General features: G+C 46.5%; 2 protein-coding genes across 2 annotated transcripts in view; one reads left to right on the top strand and one right to left on the bottom strand.

Moving 5' to 3' along the window:
- Positions 1 to 4,192: 4,192 nt before the first annotated feature.
- Positions 4,193 to 6,466, bottom strand: LOC120410494 (serine palmitoyltransferase small subunit B-like). The gene is made up of 2 exons (XM_039557316.1): positions 6,214 to 6,466; positions 4,193 to 5,132 (listed from the first exon to the last, which is right to left on the bottom strand). Exon 2 carries the CDS (start codon positions 5,111 to 5,113, stop codon positions 4,868 to 4,870), a length of 246 nt encoding a protein of 81 aa, XP_039413250.1. The 5' UTR covers positions 5,114 to 5,132; positions 6,214 to 6,466; the 3' UTR covers positions 4,193 to 4,867.
- Positions 6,467 to 23,151: 16,685 nt separating this feature from the next.
- PPM1L (protein phosphatase, Mg2+/Mn2+ dependent 1L) overlaps positions 23,152 to 24,849 on the top strand; it is a 74,328-nt gene continuing 72,630 nt past the window's right edge. Inside the window, exon 1 of the mRNA XM_010397427.2 lies at positions 23,152 to 23,906. Within this exon, the coding sequence (XP_010395729.1) occupies positions 23,508 to 23,906 (399 nt within the window). The 5' untranslated portion in view covers positions 23,152 to 23,507. The remainder of the gene's footprint in view (positions 23,907 to 24,849) is intronic.

Below are 24,849 nucleotides of genomic sequence, written 5' to 3'. Positions count from 1 at the left end.
AAGTCAGAAAGAGGAAACGAAGTTTAGAACTGGCCAGGGTTTCAGTTCCATGACAAAACAAGCCTGATGGTAAAGCAAGAAACTGAAGGGATTTTATGCAACTTGAATATTCAGCTTTCTAAAATGAAACCATTGTGGATGATACAAATCCCCAACAAGGACTGAAAGCCAATTTTAAACTCACCTGTGCTCAGTGAGAAATTCCTGAAGCTGTGAAATATTTGGTGGGGTGTACACACCCTGCTGAGACTTTGTGCTCTGGGGATGGTGATTAACCCTTGGAGCTCTTCCTCAATTCCTGCCTTTTTGTAGGGCAGGGCTGAGATGGAAAGGCTGCAATTCTGAACCCATAACTGCGGCAATGAATTCCTGCAAAGGGATGAGAGCTTGGCAGAGTTAATCCAGCAGGAATGCAGGGGAAGAGAAAACCCTTGGAGTCCTTTGGAGTCCTGGGCTTGGCTTAGACTTTTCCTTAGAAGGTGAATGATCTCAGTGACAATAATCCAGAGTTTTAGGAGGCTGGAATCATGCCTTTCCCACTCTAACAAGGTCAGCCTGACTTGAAATGCTTTGTGAAATGTGGGGATTCACAGCTGCTCCAGGGTTTTTCCAAGCTGGATTTGACTTTTCCAAAGCACTTCCCATAGTATGGACATAAAGCTTCCAGAGGTGTCCCTGACAGGTGGGGTGCAGTAAGAAACCTCCACGATGTGTAATTCCAGAATCCCTGAGGTTGGAAAAGCCCTCCAGGATCATCCAATCCAAGCGGTGCCTGATCCCCATCTTGTCCCCAGCCCAGAGCCCTTCCTTGGACAGTTCCAGGGATGGGAACTCCAAATCCCCCTGGGCAGCCTCTTCCAACCCTTTCCATGGGGAAATTCCTGCTGATGTCCACCCTGAGCCTCCCCTGGCCCAGCCTGAGGCCGTTCCCTCTCCTCCTGTCCCTGTTCCCTGTGAGCAGAGCCCGACCCCCCCGGCTGCCCCCTCCTGTCAGGGACTTGTGCAGAGCCACAAGGTCCCCCCTGAGCCTCCTTTGCTCCAGGAAATTCCCTAGACTCTGCCAGGATCCCAGATTATTTCATCTCAAAACTAAATTCTTTTAATGTAGATTTAGAATTTTTTAAAATAATTTTGCAACAATTGCCTGCACTTTATTTACACCCGAAGCCAGCACAGCTCTGCTTTAGCTGGATGCTCCAGCTGCTCCCTGAGGTGGATCACACCTCTCCCGGGGGGTTTTTGTGTGGTGATTCCAAAGGGATTGGAGCAGGGGCAGAAATCAAACATTCATTGAGTGCTCCAGCACCCCCAGACTGACATACCCTGAGAGAGGAGCTCTGGCAGGAGGAAGAGGTGGTAAAGAAGAGGCAGAGCCTTAGCCCCCTCAGGAAACATTCACCTTCCAAATTCTCTTTATCCCTGTAAAAAATACCTAGAAAAAGATCTAAATATATCCTTTTTTATGTAACATCTACACTCTATACTGGAAATTTCAGCAGGAGACAAAGAAGGAATTTGCTGTCACAGGGAGACTGGAACTCAACTGTTGCATGAAGCAGTTTCAGCTGAGCAGGAAAGTGAAGCAGAAACTTTCAGCCAAGCAGGACGGGGTGATTTAAGGCCAGCTCTGGAGCAGCAAACAGATCTGCTGGAAACTCAGCCCTGCTCTAACCAAATCTCTGCAAGATGGGAATGTCCTGTGGGATGCAGAGGCCAGGAAGTGCTGACAGGTTGATTTTACAAGCAGGATTTTCAGGCCAGGTAGTGAACAGCCAAGATAAGAACTGCAATTACACGTGGCTGTAAATAAAGCAAAGTGTAGACGCTGTAGTGCAAAACAAAGGCAGTAACAACAAGGAGTATGAACTTCTCTTAAACTTCTAGAAACCCCTAAAGTGGTCAGCAGCAGAGGGGGTAAAATCCACACAAACAGAGCCATCTTTAGTGCCTTTAGGAGGTGTAAACTCTTGGCATTGATAAAACACAGATTGAAGTTTAATGGGAGATAAGGTGTGAAAGTCCTGCCATAATAATCCCTCCCAATGAGGATGCTGGGAATCCACCAGGATGTGTTCTGGCTGGAAACATCACAGGGCTCCTGGGGAGCAGCAGGAGCAGTTTGATTTTAGCAGCTGGTTCTTATTTTGTTCTTTAGTTTCCACTCTTGCTGAACCAGTGTGAGTTACGTTGTGCAATTTAAATGTTTCCTTTTCAAATGTCAGGGATCTGGACAGTGCTGAGTGTCATCCTTGCATTCCTTTTTTAGTGCCACAGGACAGAAACTTCCCCTGGACAGACACAGCTGACCTTGGTGTCCTCAGAGAAGGGTGTGCAGGGAATATCCCATTTCCTGTTCCTCTTGACACGCTTCCCGCTTCCACCTTGCATTCATTAATTTAGGCTTGGAACATTTAGCATCAGGTGAGAAAAACTAAATGTTGTGGCCACTCAGTGCAGCCTGTGGAGCTGGGACAAACTTTGCTGATGGAAAAAAGTGTGGAGAAACGTGGGAACAGTCTGTTCCACCCCAACAATCCCACCCTGGGCATCCCTGGCAGCGCTGTCCCAACGCTCCTGGAGCTCTGGCAGCCTCGGAGCCGGGACCATTCCCTGGGGAGCCTGGGCAGAGCCCAGCACCCTCTGGGGGAAGAACCTCTCCCTGATACCCAGCCTAACCCTCTCCTGGCCCAGCTCCAGCTGTGCTTGATCCTGATCCCATTCCCAGCTGAGCCTGCACAGGCCTGACCTGACAAATCCGGAGCTCCTTGGGCTCCTGGTGCTTCCAGCAGGAACCTGCCCAGGCAGACAGTGTTGGAAGCTCGAACGGCAGCTGGAATTTGGATGTAATCCTTTAAATCCTGGAGTCTTGGGACAGGCAGGGAAAAGGGTGTGAGGAGGAAAATGAACCAGGAACTGTGGGGAGGTCCAGCTGCCACCTGGCCCCTTGTTTCCTCTGCTGGATTTTGGTGCATTCTTGGCTCTCTCCCATTCCCCCAGCCCAGCTGGGATCTGGCGATGGGAGCAGAGCAGCTCCACCAGCACAATCCCACCCCAGCTGCTGCAAAAGAGGCACCAGGCACTGGAGACAACCACAAATACCAGGTGGGAAAGGCAGCGAGGAACACAAACAGGCCCAGGGTAAAGTTCCTGCTCCTCCAGCCTGATGTGGGATTCCTGAATATCCATAAATGCTTGGGATGTCCGTGTGGAGTCCTCTGCTGGAACTGAGTGTGACCTGCTCCTGCCCTGGGCTCACTCCCAGGCACATCTTGAGAAATAGATATTTACATATTGAGAAATAGATATTTTGCACCTGTAATGCAAAGTACTGCCTGTATTTCTCTGCATTAGAGACTGACAGGCTGGAAGAAAATCACTGTCTCCATAAATAGTCTAATGAGTGACATAATTAAAATATTGGGTGCTCCCCCTTCTGTTCCTAAACATCAGTAAATACAAATTATATTGATAAATATCAATAAATATAATATACAGTCTAAGCATGAAAGCAAATCTGCACTCATTGCTACTTCAACTATTACATTAATAAAACATCCAACTGGATTAAAGTTTGAAAGTATTAAATTGATGTTTTTTACAAACTTAGAGATACTTGGGCACTGTTAAAAGGCTTGTGAGTTTGAGCACAGCTGCCCTCATTTTCCCAGAGAAATTATTTCCATCTCCTACCTGATTTCCCCCTAATTATAAACTGGGAAAACAGCTGTGTTGAGGTGACAAATGACATCATGAATGTCTTCACCTTGTTTCGTTGCCTCCTGTGACCAAGCCCCACTCCCTAAGTCACTGGATTGCCACCTACAACATCCCATTCTCTGGAAGGAGAGGGCATTCCAGGAGCTGGGAAAAAGTCCCAAAACTCACCTCAGTGTGGGTGTGGAAATGTGGATTTGTGTCACCCTGCTCTACTCCCTTCATCTCCTGAGGATTCCAAACCCCAATTCTCATTCCCAAGCTCATCCCAGTGCAGCTCCTGCCCACTGTAGGAAGCTGGCAGCACAGGAATCTTGTGGTTTTAAGGCTAAAAAGACACGGAATTTGGAACAAATTCCAGTCAAACTCAGCACGTTATTTACAGTCCCAGGGGTTCATGTTTCAGACACTGCTCAACAGGGAGAGTGTAAAAGGTGGAAAGTAGGGAATAAAGGGTTAGGAAAAAAAGGAGACATTGTACTTTTACAGTTTTTAGGGGTTTTATTTTCAGCTGAAACCCTACCACAAGGGAATCTGTGGTTTCATGTTCCCTATGTGATACATGTCTTCTAAAAGCAAACCAAAAATGCTCTGTTTTTATAAAGCCCAAGAATCTGAGAATTTCATCATGATTCACAGCAGCACATCCTCACATTCTTAATGAATCAACTGCATTATTTGCATCATTATAACAAACCAGTCAAGTAATTCATTGTATAAAACAATCAAGGAGACTGAATAAATACTGAAATCATTCCATAAACACACAGCAAGCTCAGGGAAGCAGCTCCCACTCCTCCAGGATTTTTGTGTGCACATCTCTTCTGGCAGACAGGAACAAATCCACTCCGTATCATTTCTCCAGATGAAAACTCTCCATGTCCAAGCAGCTTTCCCTGGAATAACAAAATCTTCAGGGAGGTTGTTCCTGTCCCAATCCCAGCTCTGTAATTCCAGTGGGTCATGAAAATTGAAAGCTCTTGAAGAAGCAAACAGTAAAAACAGGGATTGATTGGAGCTGTTTAGGCAAAATAATTCGCTGTTGGAGCAGAACACAAAGAGAGAAGAAAGCAGAGTTTGTACCTGCTCCTGGACAAAAATGGGACGTTCAGGAAAACACTTCTTTCACCCCGAAGGCAGGTTGATGATGGTTTTACTTCACCACAGACAGAGCATTTTCCCGTGGGTTTCCCAGGAAGCTCCAGAGGAGCTGGAAGGCCGAGCTGAGGTGGAAAGCCACGCAGACATAGGCAGTGTAGAGCAGCAGCCCGGCCATGGCCAGGTTGAAGGAGTAGAAGAGCAGCTTCTCCCAGGGCTCCATCAGGTAACTGCAGGTGATCAGCTCGAACTGGCAGAAGAGCCAGTACAGGTAGCTCGGGGTGCTCCTCTTCACATCCATCCCCGCTTCCCAAAGCGTCCTGTGGGATAAAGGATGGGCAGGCATGGAAATGGGAACCTTACATTGCGCCAGCCTCACCAAGGAGGCTTCATGAGATCTTTTCTCATCCAAGAGTTGTGGCAATTCCATTCCCTGGGCCAAACTCTGCCAGAATTTCACCTTGCACTGGGTTACCCAAGACTCTGTTGGAGCAGCTTAATTAAAAATCACTTTAAAACCTCTCTCCTTCCCCACCTGTGGATTTTGATACAGAATTTGCTACAAGGATGATTTCTACCACTGCACACTGGATTTTATGTCTCGTGCTCCAGTCGCTGCTGGAAGTCCCAGGTACAAACTGAGAGCGTGGAGAGCACCACACATACAGAATTCCAATAAAAGGAAACCATATCCAGATTATCCAGCTTTTTCTGCAGCAGGGATTGAACTGATCTGTTGCCAGAATGAACTATTATAATAATAATACATCTATACTATATACTATATATTATATAGTATATAATATATACTGTATAAATGTAAAATTATCAGTAATAAACAGATTTATTTTAAAGAATAAATCAATGCTAATAGCTACTGAGTGTTACATTATGTCAGCAGCAGGACACAGAACTGCAGAGGAAAAGGGAAAACAGGATGATTTCACTTATTGGCACTTCCTGTCCTTTGGTAAATAAGAGGAAACAAACCAAAAACTCCGATTTCCCCACTTTTTAATTGGGAAATAAAGAACTCCCAGTGGTGTCAAGACCTGTGGAAAGAAATTTATCCCTCAGAAATTACATACATTTAACTCCATAGCTCCAGAGTGGGATTTTATCCTAAAAAGCCACTTCCCAAAGTTTTTAGACACATTTTGCTTCCATAGGTTCCCCACCTCTTTTCTTCCTGACAGGTGAGCTAAACAAATGCTTCTGTCGTTAGAAATATTACTAATTACTTTCAGCAATATCCTTATTAATACCCCATTTCTGCCCATGACATGCTGTTTTTATTAAATCAGGTTACACCTGAGGCTCTTCCCATCAAATGCAGCACCAGGTGACTTTGAGGAAAGACTTTTCCTACGAAAAACTGGGCTGGTACAAAGCAGAACTCACCTGTCCACGTGCCCCAACACGGCCGGGAAGCGGATGCTGCAGAGCTCTGCTGCCCTGCTCGGGGAGCAGCTCCCTGTGTGGATGGAGAGGCAGAAACCAGGAGCTTTGATCCTCAATTACAGAGCGTGTCCTCTGCTCCCCGCCCTCCTCCTCGATTGCTGAAATCTCCTCTGGCCACAGGACTCTGATTTATGCAACAGGGCCAGCTCTGTCTGGCCCCACGCGCAGGACACGGGCACCTGGTTCTTGGAGCTGAGCCCAAGCTCAAGGACTGTGGCAGGGAGGAACACACCAGGCAAAAAATATTTACAATTAGTGCCTTCCCTAATTTCAAACCTCCCAAAACACCTCGGCCCCTGTGGGGCTTTTGGTTCCTACTAGGGGCAGTTTAATGTCTCTGCAGAATTACGGTGTCAAGAGTTAAGCAGCCACAAAAATGTGGCACAGGAAAGTCTGCAGTGAAGCCACCACCTCCTTTTGCAACCTCTGATTAGAATCATTTTCAAACAGCTCCCAATCTCTGCATCTCCCAGATCTCATCCAGAAACCCCAGGGTGGAGGGAATGTGGGGACAAGGTTTGTGTAAGGAAAAGAGGGTGATTTTTCCTCAGAAAAGCTGCAAAATAAGAGCAGGCCACAACTGCTTGAGGCATTTTAATGATCTAATTGGGCAAGAAAATTAGGAAGGAATCTGCATAATAGATGGTGTTCTAAACTATCTCCCTGCAGCCAAATCATTTCCAAATATGAATCAGCTTCGTTTGGGGATGATGTGCCACAGGCAATGTCTGAGCCTCACCTTTCCTCCCTTCCTTGCCAAACACAGCCTGAGCTCACCTGGGAGTAAACCCTGCCCTACTCCCTCACCCTTTTGGTTTTCTCCCTCGTGCTTTTCAACAAAACCAAGTTTTCTCTTTAAAAACTGTCCCCACTCCCTAGAAAATCCAGAAATGGTGAAGGACTGCCCCAGGCAGCAGCAGTCAAAATGCTCCATGTGCAAACTTTGTCCTTCAGAGAGAGGATCCTCAGGAGTTCCTGCTTCCAACCAGCCTTTCTCAGCCATGGATTTCAGTGGAGTCTGGAAGGCAGGGGTGGCACAAGGTGGTTTTAGGTGAAAATCAGTGTATTCAGTATTTGATCCCCACAGTGCCCACACTCCTGGCAGGACAATATCCCTATTCCAGGTTCCTCAGCTTCCTGCCAGGTGGAGCAGTCTCTTCTGAATCCTTCAGCACCAAACCCCAGGGCAGCTGAAGGCAGGGCTGGCACCTCCACGCTGCCTGATCCTCTCCAAAACCATCTGCAGAAAAGCCAGGACAACTCAGGTGATTCTTCCATCGCTCCCAAGTACAAAACCACACAGAAATTTTCAGTCTTTTCAGTAATTCTCCACTTTTAACAACAAATTCCCTCAGCTGAAACCAAGCAGTGAGCCTTGTGTGGGTTCGTTTAGCTCCAACAGCGTTCCCAAAGTTTTACCTGACAGCTGAGATCCATTGGGAAAGAGCTGTGCTGCGGGTGGGATGAGCAGGATCCATTCCCAAGCAGGGCTTGGATGATGGAGTGGAAAACCCCCAGGCATCCTCTGCTCCTGCTTCCTGAGCTGCTCCTGCTGCTTTTCCCATGGGGAGATAAGGAATCATTAATAACTTTCACAGCTTCACTCAGAATACAGGATTTGCCTGAAATCCCTACCTTTTAAAGCAAATTTATCTTATGTGCTCTACGATACCTTTTTTTCACACACAGCAAAAAAATAATCTAAAAAATATTCAAAAATTTTAAAAAGCAACAAGGACCAAAAAAAAAAAAAAAGCAGACAAAACCAGGTTCTACCTTTGATGGGTGACTGGAAATACATTAAAAAAGCAATTTTTTTGCAAAGATCTTACCCTGAAGAGCAGGAATGAGACTCTCCCAGTAGCACTTTGTCCCTTGTTTCAGGTCTCTTGATCGTGTTCCCCACACAATTAGATTTCAAAATCTCCTTTTACTGCTTCTCCCTGGGCTTTCCTGCCAAGCAAATTCAAACCCAACCATATAAAAGTGACACTGCGGCACAGCAATTGTTCTTAGCAAGGGAAAATTAACAAAACAAAGCAGAAATATTCAAATTACAAAGGAAACCACCAACCTCCCCTTTTCAGTGTGAAGATTTTTATATGGAAAAGTAGCGACTCCGGGTTTACACAGAATTTAACAGATGAGCTTCATATGTGTAGAAATAGTGATTTTTTTCCCCCTCTATTATTTCATGCTTTACAATGGGATTCTCTGATGTCTAATAAGAGGCAGAGTGGTTGTGTTTCGTGGGGCTTCTCTGCTGTCCAGCAAGGATTATGTAACAAAGCTGCTTTTCTCCTCCTGGTCATCTCTTCTGACAAGACTTACACCCTTGAGATCAGTATTTCTTTTCCCAGCTTCCCTGAAATTGGTCAAGGGGATGAAAAGTGTGGGATGTACAGAGAGAGAGAGAGAGGTATTGAAAGAAAATCAGCTTTGTTTCCATAGAAAACCAAGCTGAGAATGCCTGGAATCTCTCTGCCTCACACCTATAGACTGCAAGAAGTCGAAATTAAGTCCTTCCCTATTCCTGGTCCTGCTGAGGAGTGGGAGGACAAGGAACCCACAGAACATCCACCCCTGTCCTTGGGAAGGGGAAAAACTGCCCAATTCTTGGAAAGAATGTCCCAGGGAAGTGAAACACTCGGCTCCAGAGAGCAGGCTTGTCTGGAGGGATTGCCGCCTGGAACAGGGCTGCAGGACACCCCACAGAAACTGGATAAGGAATGGGACTCGATAAGGGGTTTATTTATCTGGGCTCCGCCGATGGGGCTGAGGCGCTGCTGTTTGTAATGCAAATCCCGGTCTTTAATTAGGACATTGTTGCCTGCAAGAGTCACCCCCTTTCCCACAGCTTCCCACACCCGGCCAGACCAGTCCAGGAGCTTCCTTAGTTCTGCATCAAGACAGGTAATTAACGAAGTGAAGAGTACGGAGCTGTGATCTGCACAAGGAATGTGCGTGGAATGTGCAAGGAACTGGCGCAGAGGATCAGGCACAGCCTATTCCAGCTCGAGGCGAGGTGAGGTCGTGTCACTGAGCGTGTCACAAACTCAGTGTCCCATAAAAGCTGCCCAGGGAATTATGGCAGCTGTGCAACCCAGAGCTCCCCTGCGCCTGCTTCCAGCACCTGGCAGAATTCCTGAGCTGAGGATGAGCCCTTTGGGAACAGAAGAGCTCAGGGATGCCGTGTGTTCCTGCGCAGCTGGGCTCTGCTTTCTCCCTCTGGTTTCTCTAAGCTGGCACCAGTGTTTATCCCCATCAGTTCTTCCCCCGTGCCACCCATCACTCACCTTAGAACTGCTGCTGTTTCAGGGGCAAAACAAATTCCCTGGGAAGGAAAAGCTGCCTAAAACAGGTTAAAACCTAGAACGCTGCAGATACAAAGCCATGAGTGACCGGCAGAGCCCGGACTAGGAGCTGATTAGACTCGGAATTCTTAAGACCAAGGTTCTGCTGTTCTCTAATTTCCAGGATCATTCTGTATTTTTACTTTCAATCAGGGCTGATACCACCCTTGCCATCTCACAGGCCTTCAGCACACATTGTACAAGAACTGACTGAAGCAGTAAGAAAGACATTTTGTCTGCTTCTAGTAAATAAATAGCTGCATTTTTATGACAGTTTTACACCTGTACAGCAACTCGTGATAGTCATAACAAGCACAGCTCTGTCAAATGCTGTGGAAGAATTTATTAACAGGACTTCCAAAGATAAACAAAGTACATTTGGAAGTGTTCAAGGCCAGGTTGGAGCAACCTGGGCTATGGAAGTTGTCCCTGCCCCTGGCAGGGGATGAGCTGTAAGGTCCCTTCAACCCAAACCAGTCTGGGATTGTATTTTGTGATTCTCAACCAGATTACTCATTCAAGGAACTACCAGAGACTGTTCCTCCTGTCATTAATCTGTGGAAAATTCCTTCAGAATACCCTGCTAGAAGCGGTGGCACAGGGAAGGGGCACAGCATGGGAGTCAGGGATTTTCCATTGCGCAGGGATATCGCATTCCCTCATGCTGCCATTGCCGCTTGTTCCCTCTCCTCTCCTCTCCTCTCCTCTCCTCTCCTCTCCTCTCCTCTCCTCTCCTCTCCTCTCCTCTCCTCTCCTCTCCTCTCCTCTCCTCTCCTCTCCTCTCCTCTCCTCTCCTCTCCTCATTCAGCTCGGAAGTTGTGAAGAGTGGGAATAAACACTCCCCAGAAATGCTTCACCCCTTCTCCAGGAAGATTCAGCTCATTCCAGCCCCAGCACTGAGGGAATCCCAAAGCCTCCACAAAATTCAGCCCAGCTGCAACAAAGACTGAAAGGGCTCTTCAGAGAGCAGCAGGTAACTCTAAATCATTGCAGCAGGAAACCTTCCTCCAGCTCCTGCTGAAACCACAGGGAATGGTGCACCGGGCCTGGAATATGCAAAAGAACATTCCAGCAGGGATGGGAGCATCAAAAGGATAATTGGGGTGTGCTTGGTTCCCTCTCCCAGAGTGTCAACAAACACGGGGCAGGAGCTGAGGATCCACCTGGGCTGTGCAGGAGATGCCTCTGGAAGATAAATCAGCGTGGGGTGAGGTCCAGGGAGCTGGGTTTTAGGAGGAAAGGCAGGGAATGAAAATTTGGGCTTTTTAGGAAAGTATTCAGGATGAGACAATGAGCTCAGTGATTTTTAAGGCCCCTCAGCCTTCCTGCTGAGGGCCAAAGTGGCCACATCATGTCTAAAACTTACTTCCAAAAAGTCTTTGTCACTGTCATCAAAGTGAAACGATTCCTAATCCTATTTAAACTAAATTTTCCTGTATCCCCACGCTTTTAAAATTCCGTTTCGATCCCTGGTGCTTTATAACTCTGAGGAAGAAGAAAATTCCACGGAGCTCGGGAGGGAAAATGGGGTGTGGGTGATATAAAACAATGGAAAGGATGCCAGAAGTTTCTCTTCCACTGAGGAATCAGCCCATGGGGGAGCCTAAAACACATAGAAATACATCTTTTGCTGAACTATTTTACATTTATCGATCTCCAGGCCCCACAAATTTGGAACCTTCAGCTTTTTTCAGTCAGCTCCGGCCATACTTGGCAGCAACGCCTCTCAGAAAAATGGATCCACCTTTATTTTATTTCTGAGTGGCAAAATTGATTCATTGAGAAGGAGAATTTGAGGCAGATTTTTCTTAACCTTGATGTGTTCTCTCGTAGAAAGCAAATCTTCTGCATTTCCGCCCTGCCAACATAATCAGTGCTGCTGCTGCTTTACTCACATTATTTTGACAGAGGCTCAGACCTGTCCCTGGATATGAATCCTCTTTATTTAGATATTTCCTTTACACATGTCCTAGTTTTTCTGGGACTGGGGTCCAGAGAAAGGAATGGGAATTTCTCTCTCCTGTAAGAAACAGGAATTTCTTTTCAGTGAAATAATGGGTATTTCTTCTGAGGTGACATTTTTCCTCGTCAGCTTTAGCAGTATTCCCATAAAATACTGCTTTGTGTGAAGTTTCCCAGGTTTTATTGCTGTCTTCTGGAAACTATTTCACACTTTGCAAAACAGAGGTTTCTGTTGTGTAGATTTATTTTCAATGGAATCGAGCACTCCCAGAGGGGAGTTGTTTCTCTCCACACACCTAAAAAGTGGATTTCTTGTTAAATATGATGCAGTTATTTGGTAATTTAATTAATAAGAGCTGGAATTCTGGAGTTTCAATCTTTGTTCTGCCTCGGCCCCCTCAGAGCTGCCACGAGGCCTCATTTTTAACATTTCTCTTTGCTTTCTCCCCCTTTATATCCTCCTCTTATTAAGAGCCATTTGTCACTGTGGAATTTTCAGAATTTTAGTTGTAGATGTAAAAATATCTTCTTTTGTACATATCCATCTTTATGATTAATATCAGACTGGCCTAAAAAGAGTGATTCCTTTCAGAATTTTAAAAGGCTTTCATCCCATCTCCATCCCCATCTGATCTGAAACGAGGACATTTTCACTCCTGGAAAAAAAAAAATGAGGTATTGCCACTCCACCTAAATCTAAATGTGAGCTCACAGACTCATTGAACCACAAACAAGAGGTGGAGAATTCCTGGGAAACACAGCCCTAATGATCAAGTGCTGGATAACTTCAGGTCAGGGGTAAACCCCAGCTCAGGCCAAAAACACAGCAGAGATTTGCAGGTGCCAGAGTTTATTTACTGCCAACCTTTCCAGTGGAACCCTCCCAGGGAATCCTTTCCCAGCAGGAATTCGTACCCAGAGCGGAGCTTTTGGATCCTCAGGGATTTATGAACCACGTTCAATTCCATTTTTAATTCTTCCCTCACACACAACACTTTTATGGCCTTGCCACCTATCAAAGCCCTGTAAAAACAGGGTTGTACCACTCCACAGAGACTGATTTTTCCAACACTTTACAAAGTTGCTATTAAAGCCCATTTCGTGTTCCATAAATTTTTATATCAAACATTCCTCCCTGGCTGGCTCTCCTGTCAGAGTGACCTACTGGATCTTATTTTCAAGATAAATTAAATCCTCTCAGCCACGTCTTCCTTATGCCAGATGTAACCCTGGAGGATGTCTATGAAATATTGTTTGATGGGGAGAGGAAACAAAGCCCATTTTGACAAAAAAAGGGCAAAAGTATCCATAATTTGTCTCATTTCTACTTAGATGTGGAAATCCTCCTCTGCCTGTCTTCATATTCAGAGTCCAGCCTCACAGGGAAGGATATTTATCAAAATAATCTTAGTTTGCTGGAGAAAAGGAGAGCTCTGAGTACACCAAAGAGTCCTTTTAGCCAAGATTCTGCCACAGATTCATGTATCAGGCCGATTTAGATGAGATTAAATGATCTTGGTGTCCTTGCAAATGATTTTTATTTAAAGGATGGCCAAGAAAGAGTTTTCCACCAAAAAAAAAAAAAAACAAAAAAGTGTTATCATTTTCAAATGTTTCAGTGAAAATTTTGGTTTTTATGAAAACCCTAAAACCAATGTAAGTGATTCCTGAAGCAAGTATTTATAGCAACTTTGAATCTTCAACACCCTCTTGAAATAGTTCTAAAGATTTAAATTAAAGAACAATCCCAGGCCTATTTTAAAACTAAATCTTGAGGCTGTCAGGAGACAGAGTGGGGTTAAGGAGTTATGTGGGAACAGTGAGAAAGCAGAGAATTGCAGCCTCTGAAATTCTGGCACTGAGGAAAAATCCAAGCGAGTCACACCTTTACACCGTGTTCTTTCAGAGCTTTTGAAGAGTTAAACACACCAAAAGACAGTTCAAGGGGGAAACGACACTATTTATGCTTTAAACACACAGCTATTAATGTGATTAAATAATTGAGCAAAGTACTGTCAAAATACATCCTGTGAGAACTAGCCTTGAACAGTGATGCAGGAGTGTGGAAAGAGTTATTAAATGGGATTTTCCCATTTTCTTATTTATGCACTGGGCTATAAAAATTCCACATCCTTTCCAACCAGGCCCACTGATTCCCCACATTCCCAAGGTAAATCCAGGAGAATTGTGTAGGAGGCTGAAGGGCAGCGGGACAATTTCTGGGCTGAAATATTTCCAGAGCAGGGTCCCAGTTAAAAACCCTTCCATTTTAGATTGTTCAGCAGAACTTGGCTATTTGCAGAAAGGCATTTGAAGCTCCAGGACTTCATTAAATGTCTCTTGGTACCAGAGAGGAATAAGGAATAAGTGAACCTTAAGGAAGTAATGGAGCAGGCTGAGAAATGGCAACTCTCAAATATGCATTGTTTCACCCCAATATAACTTAGTCAGAGTTTAAAATCTATTCTCACTTAAAATGAGGGTTTCTTGCTCCTTCAGAGAGGTTCTTCTGTCTGACTGGCTTTTTTTAAATGCCCCTCCTGCCTTGATATTTGTCACTGCTCAGACATTTAAGGACCCATTTTATTGAGGTCAGAGGCCTTTATGAGCTACCATCAAATTCCCTGGACAAAGAGGCTTGAACTTCCTCACATCTTCCCAACTTTTGACTTAGAACTGGCTGTGAGGGAAGTTTTTGTGGTGGCTCAGAGCTGTAGGTCACACAAGGCAACATTCACTGCAACATTCATGCTGCAGCTCCATCCCTTGCATTTCACCTTCTCCCTCCACCTCAGCCCTGCAGCTGCTCTTGAGAGTGCTTGTCACTGCTAGTTTTGGACAGAAACTTGGGGAGATCAAGGAAAATACCTTAAAGTCTTACCAATAATACGGAATAACCATTAGAGGCACAGAATTTTTGGGCATTCAGGTTTTTCCCTGTGGTTCTGCTGTTCAGTGTGTGATTGAAACAGCTCCTGCTGAAGGGAACACTTGAAAAGGCACTGAAGGAGTGGGGTCTTTCTTCTCAGGCTGCAAATCCATCTCCCTCCACTTCCAAAGACTTCTGTGACTCAAGATTCCTACTAATTTTCAGCTCTAGACAGACCAGATAAAGAAAAACAATCGAAGAAAGATGGGTGACTGCAGCCAGCCCCCAGATCCTGCACATGCTGCTGTGTTTTGCTTTTCTGTCCTCACATACACCAAGTCAGAAATTAATTCCTGTTGCTCCTGGTTGGGAACACAACCAGCAGAACCCAAATTTTGGCTGCTGGCCCAGCTCCTCTCATCTAAGTGCCTCAGCCACCTCCTGTTCCGTTACAAATCCACAGCACCGCGTATTTGTTACACAGAAAGTGCTGTTCCTTAACGCTCAGCCAAGATGGGAAATTATTTCTTGAATACTTTACTTTTCCCATTACAGCAAGGAGCAGAAAGGAGAAGCTGCTTTATGTGCATGCCATTCTCTGGTTTTGCTTCCAAAGCCCAGGATTAATTCTCTCATTAAGGTGTTTCTGCTCAGTTGAGCTGTCTGTCCTGAGGCACATTTCTTAGGCTCAAAAGTTAAAGTAGGAAAAATCCTTCCCTGGGAGGCTGGGGAGGGCCTGGCTCAAATTTCCCAGAGCAGCTGGGGCTGCCCCTGGATCCCTGGCAGTGCCCAAGGCCAGGCTGGACATTGGGGCTGGGAGCAGCCTGGGACAGTGGAAGGTGTCCCTGCCCATGGCAGGGGTGGCACTGGATGGATTTTAAGCTTCTTCCAACCCAAACCATTCTGGGGTTTTATGAGAGTCCATCGAGGAAGGGCTGTGCTGCTTTGTGCTGCCACTCCTGGTGACACAGGAGAGAGTGGTCAGTGCCATTTTTTGTAGCAGGTCAGCTCCTGGACTCCCCAAACCACCCCAGCACCAGCCAGGGATGGGAGGAACCAGGGGCACAAGGGGAATCCAGAGAATGGGATGGGAGCAGAGCCTTCCCCTCCTCGGGACACCGGGAAATCCTGGATCGTCCCTGCAGCGAACAGCAGCACATCCCATTCACTGCAGAGCTTTCCTTCCTGACTCCTGTGGCAACAGCACACAAGACTCCTGAGCATCTCCAGTGTCTCCATCTTGCAGAGTGTCCTCAGCTTGGGGACAGGGAATGGGATGGGACACACTTGGATTCCTGAGGCACTGCCGGGTGCTGAGCCCATTGTACAACACAGCTGCAGCCCCAGAGATTGAGGGGAATTAACCACGTCCTGGGGCAGCTCCAGCCTTTCCCCACTGCCAGACCTGCTTATCCCAGCTGTTGGGAGGTATTTGGGAGAGCAGGGATGGGATCTGAGCCAGGGCAGGATCCCCTCTGGTGTAAACCCCTCACTGCTCTGAGCCGAGCCCAGACGTGGGACTGGGTTTGACACTCAGCAGGAGCAGGATCCGGAGGGGAGAAAGAGCCTGGTTCCTGCTTTCCGTGGCTTTTTAGGAAGCAATGACTAATTATGTGAGCCAGGGAAAGTGCGAATCCCTGCTCCTTACTTGTGGAGCATTACTAACGGATTGGGAATGTGCTGCTGGGAGCCAGAGCCCTGGATGAGGAGCTGGTGCTGTAAGCAGCTGATCAAGTTGCTGGTTATGTGTCCTCAACTCCCTTATGAAGTGAACTTGTGGTGATTTTCTCTCTGTATCCCAGGTTTCTTGGTTGTTCTGGAGAATCCCAGGTCTCCACAGTGACCAGGATTGATAAGGCAAAAAATCAGGAGACCCAGCAGTTAACAGGGGACTAGAACACAACAAGAAGCTTTTTTTTTAAGTATTTTAAAGTTGTTTCATTTACTTGGCAGCGCTGCTCTCCTGACTTCCAATTTGAGCAGAAAGGTCAGCAGAGGACAATGTTTTTGGAGGAGTCATGAGCTATAAATAAAGCCCTTCATCCATCAGATAAACAGCCTCCCACAGAGGGATCCATGGAATTACATCCCAGCCCTTCCACGCGCCTGCTCCTCCTTTGTTTTGCTCCTTTTCCACCAGCCAAAGGCAGCTGCCAGTCTTTGCCCCCTTCCCAAACAGACCCTGGGAACGTGGCGCATTTGGGGAGCTGGGGATGCTGAAAACACCGGGGCTTGCAGGGAGGAAAAGTGGATTTAGGATCATCTTGCTCCCACCAGCTTTTTCCACAGGCACGTGCAGGAAGGAGCTGGAAGCAGCAGTAGGGAAGCCCACAGATGTCTGAAACTCATTCCCACATCTGGTGTCAGCTTCTGGTGCCTCAGGAGACCCAGGAGTGATGTGGGAATTGGAAGGGGGGGGGTTGGAATTCAATCAGAGTCATTAAATTAAATCGCAGTCAGACAATTTCCCCCATTAAAACACGGCTCCAATGCGGCAAATCTGCATCCTGGGGAAGCAGATGGTGCTGTGGATGGAGATTTCACCGAGTGGGGAGGAGGAGAGACAGTTCTGACAGCTGAAGGCTCCAGCCCAGGCAGCTATTCTGGGCCAAACCACGCCATTCCCATCACACCCAACATATTGCCCGGGAGAAGCCGGAGAGCAAACAAAAAGAAATGTGTTTGTGACTGCAGACACTTGAGAAGCACAGACAGCACTTCAAACACCCTGCAGTGGGAGCTGTAAATGGGAATTATCCCTCTCCTTCCTGCATTCCCTTCTGATGAACCCAAGCCTTGGGCAGGATTCAGCAGAGCACAAACATCTCTGAGCAGCTCATCCCTGTCCCCTGACACTGGACGGGTTTCAGTCTTCTCTGAGTGTCCCAAACTGTTGATTCCTGACATTTTTTAAAAATTCCTTTTGTATTTCTTTCTGTGCTTTTGTATTCTTTGCTTTTTGAAGAAGGTTATGGCTGTGGGAGGGAGGTTCTGGCTGCATCCAGCGGACATCAGCAATGCCCCTTCAGTTTTCTGTGCCAGCTCATTAGAGGAAATCTCCTCCTTTCCCCATCACTTCCAAAAAACATCTCCCATTTCAGCCCTAGAGGTGGGAATGCTTCATCATCTTTATTTATTTCTTACTTACTGACAGCCCCTATTGGAGCAAATTTCAAGCACTGGGCCTGAATACAAACACCACCATTTTAAAAACGGGTCGAGTCGTAAAAAACCCTCCATTAAAAAATCCTTTCACTGCCATTATTTGAATATTTCTTTATCTCCATCACCAAAATCCGGTGATAAAGACCTGAGCCTTTGGAACTGAGGAACGGGAGTGTGTCCTGAGGCTGCCTATGGAAATGAAGCAGTGGGAGAATCCATCCCATATTCCCAGAGACAAAGGGAGCACGGGGCTGCCAGCTCTGTGCCACTCAGGGAGTCACAAAACCCATTCATCTGCCTTGCCCGAGGAAATCTAAATCAGCCCAGAGCTGACTTATCTCGATCTTGCCTCTTGGAAGGCTTGAATTTTTTAGGTTTTATTCAGATTTTGGTCAAGGGAAGGCGTCAGGGTTGGAATGAACCTCTGGAACAGTCAAGGCACTGAGTGGAGCGTGGATTTTACACGGCACAGTCAGCTGAGGGCACAGCTAATTTTAGTTTTAGAGAAGTCACCAACAAAGGCACCTGTAACCTCAGCTCCCCTCTCACCTCAGCTTTGGGACAAGCCTGGCCTGAGGATTTAATCCCGAATGCAGCCCGTCATGTTCTGCATCCAAAAGTGCCTCGGAGTGAAAATGTGAGGCATCCAAATGTGGAAATCAATTTTGCAGCCTCTTGCTTAATGCAAATGAAATAGTCTGCACCACAGACACGAAACAGCTGCTAAACAGAGTAAAAATTAATGAAGAAGAAAATTAAGATTGCTTTGTTGCTGCTTTTTATCAATTTATGCCCAGATCTGAGGAAGGTTTCATAAGAACTCTGCCAGTTTGCAAAGTGATTCCGGATTGCTGAGCTTCTATTTATATTTTCCTTGCATGTCCTGGAGTTCTCTGGAAAAGTGGGAAGTTTGTGAGGCATTAATTCACCAGTGAGTGCTTTACAAACATTCCCAAGCATCTGCACTCTGTGGTGATGCTGCTGCTTAAATCAAAGATCATTTCAGAGAGCAGCTCTGGCCCTCAGGAGCATCTTCAGCTTTATCTGCTGGGTGCTTCTGGTGGCATCTCAGTCATTTCCCAATTCCCAGTGAGTTCATCTCTGGAAAATGACAGGGAATATCTGTTTGGAATAATCTCTCTCTCCCAAAGTGTGTCATGCCCTGGAGAGGTGGACTCCAAATCAATATTTTGGGGCTCGTGCTCCCACCAAGCAAAGACTCCCAGTGATTTCAGTGGCCAAATTTTTCTTGTAATTCCAGAATCGTGGCAATTTGAGGCTCTGTAAATTGATAAACACCAGAATTTCCTTCTGAAATACATCCCTGGTTAAATTTTTCCATGAAATTAATATTGGCATCTTTCCTTGATTGTCTCACCTGGTAGTTTGGCTCTGATATTAAAAGTAAGAACACATAAAAGGTAAAAAACAACACCCCTTAGGTTACTTGGGCAATGAGATAGATTCTTGTTTTCTTAAAATAACGTTCATTTCAGGTATAACTGACACCAAATTCCATACTTATAATCAGGAATTATATTCCCTACCAAGAGAAAGGTGGGTGTGGGATTTCCACCCCAGGCACCTGCAGGTATTTCACCTTCCCAGTATATCCAGGATGTGTTCCTATATATATAATTTATTCATAATTGATATATAATTTATATATACTAATTTCACTGCTGTGGTTTGGTGCACGCCATCCCACAGCAGAACTTTGGGTTTAAATAAAAGATGTTGTTAAAACAAGAGTCACAAATCTCCCTGGGCCTCTCATTCCCATTGACACCGAGGTCAGGCGCCAGGAAATCAATGAAAATCAGATTTTACACATGAAGATGTCCCAGGATTGAGAACCCTGGAGAAGAGAAAGGAGCAACCTGTGTGGAAAATTGCTGTTTGCATTCCACATCTGCAAACGTTCCTCTTCAGGGGAGATGCAAAACGAGCAGAATTGCTGGGATGAGGTTTCTTAGGAGTTCAGCAGCGAGGAGGCAAAATTTACCTGCAATTCTTGGCATCTGCTGCAAGGTAAAATCCTGGGAACAACATTGGGAATGTTGTTTATATCAACTGAGATGGAAACCACTGTCAGGACAACTCAACCTTATTTAGCTCTTATTCAAATACCAACCAGTTTCTGATACTGCCACCAAGTTATTCCTCTGGAGAGCTGTGCCTGTGCCACCCCGAATATCCTAAAATCTGTTTCTTTCTGGAAAGAGAAGCACAAGATTATTTTACTGCATTGCAGCCCTGACATGAAAAACTCCGCTTTTATAGTTGTTATTATTAGCAGTGATTTTTCTATTCTGAATTTACATCTCAGCAGAAGGAAAGGGAGGTGGCCCTGCAGGTTTTGGGCAATATTTTGCTTTGATTTTAAGAGTTTTCTTTAATTTTAATAATTTGCTTCACAGGACTAACCAGCAATGAGCCACATTACTGTGCACATCTGATTTATGCCAATAAAAGTGCTTGAACCTGAAAATCCTGGGAAAACTTTTTAACTGGGCAGCAGAATTCAGCAAACAACAACAGAAACATCCTCCAAGTTTTAGCATCCCAGACCCTATCACAGAACAGGTATCCCAGAGATTTTGGTAGTATTTTTACAAAGAAATTTCCATCAAATTAAATGTTTCTTGTAATGAATTTGCCCAGTAAAGCTCGTGGCCCATCAGTGTTGTGTCCTCACTGTTCATCCCCAGGGTGCGAGAATGGTAAATTCACTTTGCAACCACAGGAAATTAAAGTTTTTCACTGTTGTTATTTGTATTTAAGTTATCCTTGTAAGTACATTCACAAAATGAGGCTTCTTCCAATCAAAACCACTGGGGTTCGTTCAATACAAGCAGGAAACGACAACGATAAAAATGTTGCTATTGTTCAGACTGGCAAATAGTGAGAGCTTTCCCAATATCTCACTCTCTGTTTTAATTCTGGCTGCCACAAAAAAATTGCCTAGAAAAGCTGAATGCTGCTTTTTTCTTCTCCTGGACCCAAAATAATTTCCAAGTTTATTGTGCTTATAATCCACAATTCCTGTGTGTTAAGCACTAAACAAATGCATTCACGTTTGCAGCAGCCAAAACGTGGAAACAAATGATGCCCCGATGGCTTCATGCTACGTGCGAGCAGGAGGAGGAGCTGTTGAGCAAGGAATGCTTCTTCCCAGTTTTCCAAGTGGATAATTATCCGGTTTATTCACAAACCTGCCTCAGAAACCGCTTTTCATTCCTTTCACAAGTGAACAAAAGCCTGGGGTCGCCCCCCAGCAAAACCAAAATTAAATAGCAGCCGATAGCCCGAATATTGATGACGTTTTTACTGCTGATTTCCAGTGTTTAAAAGATCCCGAAGTTCTGCTTCTCCCCTGGGAAGAGCTGTCGGAGTGCCAGGGCTCAGCCATGGAGTGCAGGATGAGCCCTGGATTTGCATTTGTTGGCTCGAGCCACTGGGCTGGCTCAATAACCTTTGAATTTTGCACTTAACTGGTGCAGAACTTGTTCTTAACCCCTGCCTAACTCACATTTAACAGTGGCAGCTCCAGTCCAAGGGCTGAGTGCTCCCAGGGTGGCCCTATCCCGATGCCAGTGGCTTCCCTATCGCAGTTCTCCAGCAGGACGAGGCTTTCCTGCTGTTCCAACCCCTTCCAAAGGGAAATTTCAGGTTGTCTGCAGTTCCAGAGCTTTGCAGACCCTGCTCTCAGAGCCCAAGTGCTCCTGGAACCAGCTCAGTCTCTCCTGCAGGATCAAATACATGGAATTTAATGGAAAACTCATCCCTGTGTTCATGGATTGCTCCATATGGAGCATCCTCTGCTTCTGGGGCATTCAGCCCACGTAGGGGGCTGGATTTTGGGGAGAACTGTGGGATACCAGCCCTCAGCAGCTGAAGGAGGGGCTGGAAGTGATTTGTGTGCTCTGTGGCCTGGAACCACTTCATTTCCCTTCATAATTCCATAATCTGAACCCAAATTGCCAACACAACTTCCAGAGGAGTCCCGGCTCCCTGACAGGGACCCATTTATGTTGCAGTAAAATGACAAATAAATAATGAATTGGTTGGTGGGAGTGAGCAGCATTCTCCATGTTTTACCTTTATTTTATCGTTCATTAAGTGTAAGATTAACAGAATTTCAAAAGCCATCATAGAGATAGCGTTAATAACAATAATATTAGAATTATTAGCAACACATTTCTGCAGTATCAAAGGTATTATTTAATTGGTGCTTCCTATTTCAGGCTCTTTTTATGACATTCAGCCTTAGTTTTCCTGGAGTATTGATTAAGTATGTTTAATTAAGTTAATTAATCAGCCTCATTAGCTACAGGTGCTGCAATGCCTGTGCTGGTACCTCATTCCCCAACTCACAGGTGCAGATTTTGGCCTTTTGGGTAAAAAATCCATGGCTCAACTCAAGCACATCGTGACAGAGGGGAAGGTAAAGGTGAGAGTTTTTCTAGGCCTGAAATGTAAAACTTTGGATAAAATACTAACAGAGTGTCACGTACTTCTAAGATTTAAAGCAGTTCCATTGTTATATTTAATATTTGTCATGAACTTTCCTATTTCTCAGAGCTGGGTGTAAGAAGGGAACACAGAAAGGCTGAACTTATCCACTCTGGGTTAACCAGGCTTGGGGTTGTGTAATTTATTTCAGCTGATCTTTGAAAGAAGTGGCAAAATAAAGAGTTTTTGTGTGACTTCTACAGTAACAAAAGTCCAGAGGGAGCGGGAGCTGCTGGAAAATTTGGAATGCTCATACCTGAAGTTTATTGTTTTTCACTCAGAATTTCAGCCAGGTTTTGTGGTCTGCTAACTCATTTTCAACCCCACTCTGAGGTGTTTGACTCTTCTGTCAGTTCTGTCACTCTCTGAGGTTGATTCTGTGAGTTTTCTGCCGCGCAGCTGGCAGCAAACAGCTCGGGCACGACATTAAATTGTTTGTATTCCAGCAAACTTCTGCTCACACACTCATAGCTCGTGATTTTCAGTGCTTATCAGTTGCAGGAAAATGACAATTTACAGAAATGGGTCAGAGAAAGATGATAGATGCTTTCTTTTTCTTTTCTTCAACAAAACTCTACTCTCGGTTTAATAACTGACAAATTCCTGCTTTGTTTCCGTTGTCACAACGAGCTTGTGAAGGGAATTGGGGAATATGTGAGTCAAGTTCATCCTTTAGAAGAATCCCAGAACGGTTTGTGTTGGAAGGGAGCTTAAGGAGCATCTCGTCCTATGGGCAGGGACACTTTCCACTATCCCAGGTTGCTCCAACTCGGCTTTGGACACTTTCAGGGATGGAGCACACTTTGATTAAATAATTTTTTCCCTTTTCTTGCCGTTTCTCCTCCTCCTCCTCCCAGCATCCTTTCCCGGCCGCTCCCGGAACTACAACTCCCAGCGTGCCGCGCACTCCGCTAGGCGCCGGCGCAGTCCCGCGGGGGCTGCCGGGATTTGTAGTCTGGCGGCGGGGCCGGGCGGGGCGGGGGCGGTGGCCGGGACGCTCCGCCCGGGGGAAGGAGGGCGGGCCGGCGCCGGGCGCGGGGGACACGGGAAGCAGGTACCGCGGGCGGCCCTGCCAGCCACCTCCCGGCCCGAGCTGCGGCGCCGAGCGGCGTTCAGGAGGCATCCGGCGGCGGAGGGCTCCGCGCATCCATCGGCGGGCCCGCGCCCCCGCGGGAGGGACGGGGCGCGGCGGAGGGGCCGCCCGGAGCGCGGAGCCCGCGGGAGCGGCGGGAGCGGAGCCGGAGGGAGCGGAGCCGGAGGGAGCGGAGCGCGGGGCTCGGCGCTGCCCGGCCGGCCGAGCATGCACTGAGCGGCCCCGGGCTCGGAGCCGCCCCGCTGCATGGTGTGGGGAGACACGGTCGCGATAATAAATGATAGAGGATACAATGACTTTGCTGTCTCTGCTGGGTCGGATCATGCGTTACTTCTTGCTTAGACCGGAGACCCTGTTCTTGCTGTGCATCAGCCTGGCCCTGTGGAGTTATTTCTTCCACACGGATGAGGTGAAAACCATTGTTAAGTCCAGCAGGGATGCGGTGAAGATGGTGAAGGGCAAGGTGGCCGAGATCATGCAGAATGACAGGCTCGGGGGTTTAGACGTGCTGGACGCTGAGTTCTCCAAGACCTGGGAGTTCAAGAGCCACAACGTGGCTGTCTACTCCATCCAAGGCCGGAGGGATCACATGGAGGACAGGTTCGAAGTAATCACTGACCTGGTGAACAAGACTCACCCCTCCATCTTCGGGATATTTGATGGGCACGGAGGAGAGGCAAGTGCTCAGCTGGAAAAAAAAAATAATACAACAACAACAAAAAAAGGGGGGTGCGGGAGGGAGGATGGTCCAGGGCAAGGCATGGATGTGTTCTCACCCACCAGGTTTGTGTGGTTGTCTTGTACATTGTGGGGAGGGGGATTTCCTTGCTTTTTGGATGTCTCTAAAAAAGGGCTGTGTAATCCTGCCTTCCCTTTATCCCTCGTTACCCCTTCCACGCTCACCACGGCATAAATGTGTTTATACCCCCTTTGCCCTTTGCAGTAGTAAAGGTTTAATTGCAGGAAAAGCTGTTGGAGGTGGCTCTGACGTGCGTGGAATAACGATGATGGGCACAAAGTCCCCGGAGTCATCTTTTGTTACAGCCAAGTGTGGTGTGATGTGATTTTGGCACCGGGCTGGCTTCTCCCCCGTGACAGAGCTGGGCTCATCGACAGAGGTTAAACAGGAGCGGTCCTGAAGGCTCTTAAAGTGTGTGTGTGTAAAATGTGCCTCGCAGTAATTCCCTCTCCAGTGAGCGAGCTGAGCATGAGCATCGTGTTTGGGAATTGTGTGGAGTTTATGTCATTACAACTGCGCTGTCGTGCTTGTCCCTTCCCTAGTGGAAATCCAGCAAAACTGTCATTGTGACACTTGGTGGTGTTTAACCTCTCCGCTTTCCCAGGCAGGGTGATCTCCTTCAGGTTGTGCTGTGTGGCGATTCCAGCTCGCTGGGGTGTTTCGTGGATTGCAGATGACAAATGTGAAAGCTGCAGCTTCCTCTGCCTTTAGGATGTGGTGCTGCCACACAGCTTTTTGTGTGGCACAAGGCACACGTTTCGTAACTGTGGGAAAGGACAAGGAATTTGTCCTTGTGTGGCAAATTAGCTCCAGCAGGCTTTTTGCTGGGCATGAGAGAACCTGACGGGATGATGGAGAGAAATGTTGGGAATTTTTTGTG

The sequence above is a fragment of the Corvus cornix genome, chromosome 9 (genome assembly GCF_000738735.6).
Source record: "Corvus cornix cornix isolate S_Up_H32 chromosome 9, ASM73873v5, whole genome shotgun sequence".
Classification (NCBI taxonomy): Eukaryota; Metazoa; Chordata; class Aves; order Passeriformes; family Corvidae; genus Corvus; species Corvus cornix.
Note: the sequence above shows the minus strand (reverse complement) of the source record. Positions and strands in the feature narration are given on the sequence as shown.

What these genes read in the sequence shown, in the direction of transcription:
- LOC120410494 (XM_039557316.1), bottom strand. Translation starts at nt 5,113, where the DNA reads ATGGATGTGAAGAGGAGCACCCCGAGCTACCTGTACTGGCTCTTCTGC.